At 47.0% G+C, this 10,562-nt stretch overlaps 1 protein-coding gene across 9 annotated transcripts in view; it reads right to left on the bottom strand.

Annotated features, from left to right (window-relative positions):
• Positions 1-636: 636 nt before the first annotated feature.
• Positions 637-10,562, bottom strand: part of ADPGK (ADP dependent glucokinase) — a 33,250-nt gene continuing 23,324 nt past the window's right edge. For 5 of the 9 annotated variants that reach the window (XM_086322668.1, XM_086322669.1, XM_086322663.1 and 2 more), the window contains exons 5-7: positions 8,254-8,450; positions 7,536-7,634; positions 637-2,228 (exon numbers count right to left, since the gene is read on the bottom strand). In XM_086322668.1, the coding sequence (XP_086178794.1) occupies positions 1,674-2,228; positions 7,536-7,634; positions 8,254-8,450 (851 nt within the window). In that variant the 3' untranslated portion in view covers positions 637-1,673. The remainder of the gene's footprint in view (positions 2,229-7,535; positions 7,635-8,253; positions 8,451-10,562) is intronic. The other 4 variants (XM_086322671.1, XM_086322664.1, XM_086322670.1 and 1 more) reach the window with 1 other exon arrangement.

Genomic DNA, 10,562 nt, shown 5'->3' with positions numbered 1-10,562 from the left:
TGCTTAGGGTTAGAACATAAATGATGAATTATTCTTTCTTGGGAAAAGAGAAATTTCTTCTCACTTAAGCTTTTCTAATAAAAACATAAGATTGTTGAATTATTTTTAATTGAGTTTCAAGGCAGACTGATGAGGTAGCAGCCAGAGATTTCCTTAATAAGCTCCTTGGCTTTGAATTTCAGTCTGCATAGTTCTCTAGCCTTGTCTTCAAAGGAGTAATCAAGCTGTTCCTTCTCAGCCAAACCAGGAGGGAAGGTCATAAATTGAGAACGCGAGGTGGCTTTGAGATTCCAGAAGCTGCTGCTGTGAGCCCAGCGTGAATGATTACCCCTGACCCAAGAAGGCCTGCCACCAGTTGACACGTGTTCCCAGTGTTCTCTGAACAAATCGAGATGGCTCTTCACACACATTTTCAAATTACTGGGTCATATTGGCTTGACTGCTTGAGACTAGTATGTCACTTTAAACCAGAGGACAGACCTACAGCTCAGACTCAATGTGATGGGGAAGACAAGATAATCAAACACCTCAACAGCAGAGGAACATGTAAGTCACAAGTCAAGATCAAAATGATTTACATTTTAGCTGGCTCCAGAATCATGGGAGAAATGAAATCAATCACAGACAGACTTAGGATTCCAGAAATGTAAATCGTTTTTAATATATTTAAAAGCACGCTGAAGTCTCGATTTATAAAAATAAATACGTAATATGACAAATTTATTTATGATCCTGGGGCTCTTAGGAGGTTGAACTCTTTAACAGATGTGATGTATCACTGTAAAATATACATGATCTGTTATACACCCAGAAGCAGATTCCAGTTGTAAAAGTAAAATTCCTTTAAGGATCAGAATGAACACAGATCAGTCTTCTGCTATAGCAATCATGTCCAGAGCTGGGCAATGAAGGTGGGCCCAGGCACAGCAGCCTCTGACCAGCCAGTCTACAGTTAAGGAGCCAGGGCAGGGAAGTGCAGCCCTTTAGCTCACAGCACCACCCTGCAGGCCAGCCAGGCCCCTAACGCAGAGTGACTGGTTTCCTCAAGGGCTCCACGAGGCACCCAGCCTCTGCTGTCTCTCTGAAACACAGGAGGGCTATTTTGTCCTTACCTGTGGCTCTGTCTTAATTTGGGAGCAGAAAACTGAAAAGGCGTATTCACTGAATATTGTCATTGTAACACTGAATGGAAATTATGATCCTGTCATGGGTGCTGAGCTGAGAGAATGCAAGAACTCACACTGGGCTTTCAGAGACGGGGAGAACGGGTGAGTGAGCATGCACATCTGAGGTGGGCAAGAAGGGAGTGCTTTCTCCAACTGACATGCTCTCATGGGCAAGGAGTCTGGCCTAAAATACCTGAAAAGGGGTTGGAGAATCAAGTTTTTACCCCTGTAACACACAACATAAAAATAAACAACGAGAACAAAAATCCAGTCTTGTTAGTAGATAGCTGAATTGCGATTAAAACCTGAAATGTTTCTGTGTAATTGTCAAAAGGCTGGAATGTATCTGGTACAGTTTAATCTGCTGTTGTTTCTTTGGCTGTCTTTCAGTTTGATCAACAGAAATGGTTTTTGACATTCTCAATCCTATTTCCCAGAGCACTGAATTCCTGTCATTTTTAGGTTGGCTGGTTTTCCTTCATCAGAAAAATGACCCCAACAACCTTCCTACAAGTGAGGGTGTACTTCTGAATAGAAGAGTCCTTCGGCTGAGATGGCATCTCCGAGGCCCACAGTTCGAACAGGATCTTTACACACCAACACTGGTGTGAAGTGGAAGGACACGCCCTCCCTGTGCCATTCGACCACTGGCTTATTTGGGTTTAACACAACCTTGGAGCCGGCCTCCAAACGGGAGGTCATGAACTCGTGGGGTGCCTTCAGAGATACGCGGCGGGTGTCTATGGTCTCCGTCGCGCAGGCCTGTGTCGCCGCCACGCGGGCGCCTGCAGCCACAGCAGCCAGCTGGTTGGCCCAGTGTCCATCCACAGTCGCCAGGATGTGGTAGGCCAGCGTGTGGAAATGGATCCTGCTGAGGTCGGAGGCTCTGCTTTCACTTTTCCCATGTTCCTTCAAGATCCAAAAGAGGATGTCGCTGACCACGCCCACATCAGGAACACCATTCCAGGAAGAAAGAGAAGAGTGAGGTCCAGATGCCGACTGGCTGAGAAATAACAGCTCCTGTTCATTCAGCCCCAGGGAAGTCACGGCAGGAAAGACCTGCTAACAGAAACAAAATGGGGGTCTCTTTCTGATGGACACCTAGCGCCTAACCTCCTAGGACATGGCCAGTGACGGAAGTCAAGGAGGGAAGGCAGGGCCATCTTCCTTCCTTCCCTGCCTCTGAAGGCACTGAGTGACAGATCAAGGTCACTGTCTTGGCTCTCACACCTCTAGCTATCTCCACTCGCAATATCACACAGTAACCGGGAAGGTGCAGTGATGCTGTATTAGAGCCAGCCTCCTGTTACACGCTGGAGGACAAAGCAGAGTGTGCACTCTGGATTCCTTTCCACAGTGCCCAGTCTCTGCCTCGGCACACGCAGCAGAGCCTCTCACCACTGATGGGGCCTGACTCTCAGTTCCCGAACATCAGCAGGTGTTATACCCGCACAGTGGAGAAGAGCCCACCCCACAGCCAGGGTCGCCAGGAGAGTGCCTCGTGTCAGATCTAAGTCTTTTGAGCAGGTGTGGATTAGGAAGACTGTTACGCGATAATAACACTGTGGAAAACGGCACCGAACAGGAGCCAAGTCTTCTATTTTGAGGGGAACCACGATGTCCACCTCACTATCTTTCTTACTTAGCACTTCCTTTCTCAGAGCAGGGACTTGCATAAAGTGAATGTTTGTGCAAGAGAGATGAGCCCTGTGTGTATTTATATAAAAGTCAGGGGTGCTCATGTAACAGCACTTCTGTTTGCCGTATGGTCTATATCAGATGCCACGCAAATGGCTCTATTTCACTCACTTCTTGCTGTAACGCTCTGAAGGAAGGAGGGGTTGCCTCCACCTTACAGATAAGGGGACTGAAGCTTAGAAAGGTTAGGTAGATAGTTATGCAGAAAATGAAACAAAGATGGCTTTTTAAAGAAGTGAAAAAATAACCTCAAGGAAGAGAAATACATGAATAAAAATCATACTGAAAAGCACCAGGCGTGAACCCTAATGTAAACTATGGGCTCTACATGACGACGACTTGCCAGTGTTGGTTCACTGACTGTGACAAATATCCCATCTGCGGACAGGGGAGGCTGTGGCTGGGGGCAGGGGTGCGAGAGCTATGCGGGAACTCTACATCCTGCTCACTTCTGCTGTGAGCCTAAAACTGCCCTAAACACCTTTCACATGTTTGACTGATAAGAAAGCACATTTAAAAATCATGTTTCACCAGGAGGGAAAGAGACACATGTACCCCAATGTTCATTGCAGCACTGTTTATAATAGCCAGGACATGGAAACAACCTAGACGTCCATCAGCAGATGAATGGATAAGAAAGCTGTGGTACATATACACAATGGAGTATTACTCAGCCATTAAAAAGAATACATTTGAATCAGTTCTAATGAGGTGGATGAAACTGGAGCCTATTATACAGAGTGAAGTAAGCCAGAAGGAAAAACACCAATACAGTACACTAACACATATATATGGAATTTAGAAAGATGGTAACGATAACCCTGTATATGAGACAGCAAAAGAGACACTGATGTATAGAACAGTCTTATAGACTCTGTGGGAGAAGGAGAGGGTGGGAAGATTTGGGAGAATGGCATTGAAACATGTAAAATATCATGTATGAAACGAGATGCCAGTCCAGGTTCAATGCACGATACTGGATGCTTGGGGCTGGTGCACTGGGACGACCCAGAGGGATGGTGTGGGGAGGGAGGAGGGAGGAGGGTTCAGGATGGGGAACGCATGTATACCTGTGGTGGATTCATTTTGATATTTGGCAAAACTAATACAATTATGTAAAGTTTAAAAATAAAATAAAATTAATTAAAAGAAAAAAAAATAAAAAATAAAAATCATGTTTCAGCAGGAAAAATAAGAGCACTGCAAAGAAGTAGAAGTAAACCTGTGCTGTGCTCATGGATGCTAACTGTGCAGGATCAAACTGCCAAATGCTTTTTACGCCCCAATCTAGCAGTTCAACTTCTGAGAATGTATCATCCACATGTACCTGGTCATGGGTCGAATTAAATTCATGTAAAAGGGGACGACCCAGAGGGAGGGTATGGGGAGGGAGGAGGGAGGAGGGTTCAGGATGGGGAACACAGGTATACCTGTGGCGGATTCATTTCGATATTTGGCAAAACTAATACAATATTGTAAAGTTTAAAAATAAAATAAAATAAAAAAAAAAGTTAAAAGTTCATATTTGAACTTTGAAAAAAAAAAAAAAGGTTACTCACTGCAGCGCTGTAGGAACAGAAAAGGGCAGTGAGCCAAACACTCGGCTCTGGCTGGCATTAAAGACCCTGTGTGCACCACGGCTGCTTCTACGCATGTGGCAGCAGGGAGACTGATGACTCTCCACGTGATGACAGAGAAAACATCTCCAAAATGCATCCAGTGGAAAAAAGCAAAGTGCACAACTGTCTATGCAGTATGCTATGCTATCTTTTGGGATAAAGAGGGATGAAATTATAAGGCTCTTCCCCATTTGCTTATATATGCACACAATGAATCTGGAGGGATGAGACAAAACTCGTAAGGAGGTTACTAACAGTGGGTACAAGGGCAGGAGGAAGGGAGATTTCACTGTGCATCTTTTAATATTTTGTGACTTTTGAACCATACATTACCCCATGAAAGACGTTAAAAAACAAGAGGTTAACTAACCTGCCTAAGTTCACAGAACTAGAGAGTGGCAGGCAAAGCTGGTATTCCAATCCTGGTTTTCAAAATCTGTGCTCTCAAGCATCCTACTCTTGGATTTATCTGATCATTATTACTGTCCAAAGGCTGAACACCTGGGGGCCTGATGGCGAGGGAGTGAAGTGTCCCCCAAATTTCCTTTCTCTGAGCTTCCTGAAGTTCAACTGAAAGCACCAGGGTTGGGTTTTTGGTTTTCTCCTTTGGGTTCCACTGCAAAAGGCATTCACTTCCAACCTCCCCATGCTAGAAGGAGAAACACACACTACGAACCCATTGGTAACACACCCCGTGAAACACATCAAAATCAGACTGATTATAGTTTTTGCAGCCAAAGATGGAGAAGCTCTATACAGTCAGCAAAAACAAGAGTGGGAGCTGACTATGGCTTAGATCATGAACTCCTAATTGCAAAATTCAGACTTAAATTGAAGAAAGTAGGCAAAACCACCAGACCATTCAGGTATGACCTAAATCAAATTCCTTATGATTATACAGTAGAAGTGACAAATAGATTCAAGAGATTAGATCTGATAGAGTGCCTGAAGAACTATGGACAGAGGTTCATGACATTGTATAGGAGGCTGTGATCAAAACCACCCCCAAGAAAAAGAAACACAGAAAGGCAAAGGGTTGTCTGAGGAGGCCTTACAAATAGCTGTGAAAAGAAGAGAAGCGAAAGGCAAAGAAAAGGAAAGATATACCCATCTGAATGCAGAATTCCAAAGAATAGCAAGGAGAGATAAGAAAGCCTTCTTAAGTAATCAATGCAAAGAAATAGAGGAAAACAATAGAAAGGGAAAGACTAGAGATCTCTTCAAGAAAACTAGAAATACCAAGGGAACATTTCATGCAAAGATGGGCACAATAAAGGACAGAAACAGTATGGACCTAACAGAAGCAGAAGATATTAAGAAGAGGTGGCAAGAATACACAGAACTATACAAAAAAGATGTTAAGGACCCAGATAAACATGATGGTGTGATCACCCACCTAGAGCCAGACATCCTGGAGTGCGAAGTCAAGTGGGCCTTAGGGAGCATCACTACAAACAAAGCTAGTGGAGGTGATGGAATTCCAGCTGACCTATTTCAAATCCTAAAAGATGATGCTGTGGAAGTGCTGCACTCAATATGCCAGCAGATTTGGAAAACTCAGCAGTGGCCACAGGACTGGAAAAGGTCAGTTTTCATTCTAATTCCAGAGAAAGGGAATGCCAAAGAATGTTCAAACTACTGCACAAATGCACTCACCTCACACACTAGCAAAGTAATGCTCAAAATTCTCCAAGCCAGGCTTCAACAGTACTTGAACCATGAACTTCCAGATGTTCAAGTTGGATTTAGAAAAGGCAGAGGAACCAGAGATCAAATTGCCAACATCCATTAGATCATAGAAAAAGCAAAAGAGTTCCAGAAAAGCATCCACTTCTGCTTTATTGACTATGCCAAAGCCTTTGACTGTGTGGATCACAGTAAACTATGGAAAATTCTGAACGAGATGGGAATACAAGACCACCTGACTTGCCTCCTGAGAAATCTGTATGCAGGTCAAGAAGCAACAGTTAGAACCAGATATGGAACAATGGATTGGTTCCAAACTGGGAAAGAAGTACGTCAAGGATGTATATTGTCACCCTGCTTATTTAACTTCTATGTAGAGTACATCATGTGAAATGCCAGGCTAGATGAAGCACAAGCTGGGATCAAGACTGCTGGGAGAAATATCAATAACCTCAGATATGCAGATACCACCACCCTTATGGCAGAAAACAAAGAGGAACTTAAGAGCCTCTTGATGAAAGTGAAAAAGGAGAGTGAAAAAGCTGGCTTAAAACTCATTTTCAAAAAAATAAGATCATGGCATCTGGTCCCATCACTTTATGGCAAAGAGATGGGGAAACAAAACAGTGACAGGCTTTATTGTTTTGGGCTCCAAAATCACTGCAGATGGTGACTGCAGCCGTGAAATTAAAAGATGCTTGCTCCTTGGAAGGAAAGCTATGACCAACCTAGATAGCATATTGAAAAGCAGAGACATTACTTTGCCAACAAAGGTACTGTCTAGTCAAAGGTATGGTTTTTCCAGTGGTCATGTATGGATGTGGGAGTTGCACCATAAAGAAAGCTGAGTGCTTTTGCACTGTGGTGTTGGAGAAGACTCTTGAGAGTCCCTGGGACTGCAAGATCAAACCAGTCAATCCTGAAGGAAATCAGTCCTTCACTGTAAGGATTGATGCTGAAGCTCCAATACTTTGGCCACCTGATGTGAAGAACTGACTCCTTGGAAAAGACCCTGATGCTGGGAAAGATTGAAGGCAGGAGGAGAAGGGGATGACAGAGGATGAGGTGGTTGGATGGCATCACCAACTCAATGGACATGAGTTTAAGTAAACTCCAGGGGTTGGTGATGGACAGGGAGGCCTGGCGTGCTATACAGTTCATGGGGTCACAAAGAGTCAGACATGACTTTTTAGTTTAGTTGGCTAAACTGAACTAAATGAACCCATCAGTAACTCTGCCGTCTTCCTAACTTAGCAGGAGATCCTGCTCCAGGGCAGTCCTGGCTCCTGACTTGGATCTCGTGGACCGGGTCTGGGTGAGATGACACCCACAGCACACTGAGCCCCGAGTACTGCCCGTGGGTTACCTGGTGCACAATGGTGCTCATGAGCTCCTTGTTGGTCATGCTGGCCAGCTCCAGGTGAACTGGAACACCCGTAGGGATGTCAGAAATGGAGGTCACGACCTGCAGAGACAAGAGAAGAGCACTGCCATCAGAAACAAGGAGTCAGGCAAGAGGGAAGGATGGGTCCAAGAGGCAGTGCATCCTCATGAGAGCTCCTGGCTACGTGGGCGACCACAGTCTCTGTGGACAAGGGAGGCTTTGCCCAACAGGGACAACTAGGCTCTGCAGGGAGGCGCTGGGGTTAAGGACTTGGAGTGCACTGGGAAACCCCCCTGAACGTTCACACAGCCAGCCTCTTCCTGGGGACCTAAACTGAGCAATCGGCTTCAAGTGCTGTGTGAATCTGCAACACGCTGATGTGAATGAGATGATATGGAAAACCTGAAGGACACAGACCACAAACACTGCAGCCTGCAGCCATGTTTGGTTTAGCACAGGAAGCAGAGGCTCAGGCAAGATGATGTTCTGACCTGTCCTACTCAAGCTGCCGCCTGCGCCTGGAAGAACACCGTGAGGTGCCCTGCTGGAGTGGGAGGCAGGCTTCTTGGCCTCCACGACCTATCCCGGGAGGCTGGGACCTAGGGCAAGGCAGTGCAGGCTGCAGAGGCCGAGAGAGGCAGAAATCCGAAGGAAAACATGAGCTGCCATCTGTGAAATTCTGTAACAGTGCCACCATTACCTCCAAGAGCCTCTTCCTCTGGAACTCCTTGCTCTGTCCCTCCATCATGTGCAATCCAGAGAGGACCACAAGGTCTGGCTGAAACTCCTCCAGGCTAGACACAAACACCTCCAGCATATTCATGGCCCCGTTGGAGAGGTCGTGGGAGAAGATGAACCGGTTGGCATGGGGAGCTTTTAACTGGTCCCACTCCTCCCCTAGAAAAGCCCGGTCAACACAACGGGAAGAAAAGGAAGAAGCTTTGAGTCTCCAAGCTGTGTGGGGAAGGCAGGACCTCACTGGAGCCTTGGCTCGGGGCAGGCGGGCCTCTGGATGAGTGAACCCCAGCTGCCATGGCCTAAGGGGAGCACAGTGCCACGGCCAGGACCATGGTTGGCAATAAACCAGAAACCCCAACCCCACAAAAACACAGTATGGGTGCTGTGTGCCTTTGTCAAGGGCTGGCAGGGTCATGCCCCTCGAGTCCCAGGAAAGTTCTGTCCCCTCAGCCCTCATACCCAGGAGCCCGGGTCCCTCCCCACCCAGAGCATGACTCCCAAACCCCAGTGTGCAGCACACCGTGTGGGCCTGCGTGCAGGACAGGCTGCTTTTCCTGAAGCAACTTCCACCTCACGGGCGCGCCCTAGCACCTGTCACTTCGTTGGGACCTAAGGAGGCTGGAATTCCAAGAGCCAGGCTGACCACACCCCACCCCCCAGCCCTGCTGCCCAATGGTGACTTCTGGGCATTTGATCTGGAAGCTAAGAGTAAATGGCTGCTCCAGCCTCCTGTGAGCAAGCTTCTGTGGAATAATGACAGTAATAAGGAATAAAGACTAAGTTCACGCATTATTCCCTCCCTAAATGGTTGCTGACTGCTCAGCCCAAGGTGTGCTCCCGCTACTCTGAGGATCCAGTGGTTTTCCTTTACACGGTTTGATGATCTATCACTTTGCTTTGAGTTTTCTACTGTTTTATCTAGTGTTCAAACCTGTATCATTACTCATCTTTGGGCCACATCCCCACTCAATACTGTGTGTCTTTGATTCCCACAGCCCAGTCACGGCCCCCTGCAGAGCCTGCCCACTCAGTGTTCACTAATCTGACCCAAGCAGGAGGAGGCCAGGCCCTCCCCAGCTGGGTCCTGGGCAGCAGTAGCTGGGAGTCTCTGCAGCTACAGGAGTGCCTCTCAGCATCGGCCTAGTCAGAACCTAGTTTTTAATGTGCAGACAGCAGCCCCTGTAGATCCTGGTGTGCAGTTAGGTGGTGAAGTACCAGTTAAGATGCCCCCCACCCCACATACACACAGCTGCCACACACCCGAGGGGAGGGTGCTGGTGCCTGAGTCCTAAGGGAGGGCCGTGTGGGGCACAAGGTTTTTCCAAGGTCACTCTGCGCCACACCATGAGGATCCCACATTCCTCTCCTTAAAGTCCTGAAAATCTCAAAACTCAGCCTAAGGGCTGCCTAGGCAATTCCTTAAGGCCATGTCCCCCTGAGCACCAGGGGAAAGCAGTCACCCCCAGCCTGGGGTGCTGCCAGAAACTGGCATGATTTATGACCCGCATTTACACAGCTTTCCTTCCACGTGAAGCATCTGTCCCATTTACAAAACCGAAGTCCATATGATGAAGCCTAGTTTTTCATTGGTTTCATCATTTACTGGCTATTCCTTCAGAAAGTTTTTCCCAAGGCAGACTAACCCTGGCAGAGGGTCTCTACGCTGCAGGCTGATCTGTTCCCTGGGTCAGCGCCCCGCTTCCTTCCTGCCTCCGCTGGGCCTCTATGTTTTTTTTTTGGGGGGGGGGAGTGGGGTGGTGGCAGCCATCCTCCCCTTGCTCTGAGTTCAGCTTTACTGAATCCATTCCTCTGAAAAACATTTTATATGTGGGACATATGTATAAAAATCTATGAAAGCAGGAAAGAAAACATCACCAATTTCCTAAAACCTGATGTAATGGTTATATTTGTTAAAACACCACATTCGTTTCTTAACTCCTCACCCATATCTTATTCTTTGTCCAAAGAAAATGCCCCATGGTGATCCACAGAGCTGATGGCAGCATTCCCCCTCTGCTTCATCTCTGAAGACCCAGTGCAGGGGGCCTCACTGAACTGTCACCTCCGAGCAGACTCAATTCCAGCACCTTCTCCCCCAGGCCACTGCTGTATTAGAGGACTCGGCACGTGACTGTGCCATCATTTATTCAAGAGTCCATCTCCTGTAGTGATGTGTGGGTTGGGGAAGGGGCCCGTGTCTTCTTTTACCAACACACTTTTACTGCCTCACACCACACCTGGCATTCAGCTGCAAGACCGAAATCAGCACAG

The sequence above is a fragment of the Bos grunniens genome, chromosome 10, assembly GCF_055505025.1.
Source record: "Bos grunniens cultivar Pamir isolate PY7600 chromosome 10, Bosgru_T2T1.0, whole genome shotgun sequence".
NCBI classification, from domain to species: domain Eukaryota; kingdom Metazoa; phylum Chordata; class Mammalia; order Artiodactyla; family Bovidae; genus Bos; species Bos grunniens.
The sequence above is the reverse complement of the archived record's forward strand: the minus strand, read 5'-3'. Positions and strand labels throughout refer to the sequence as shown.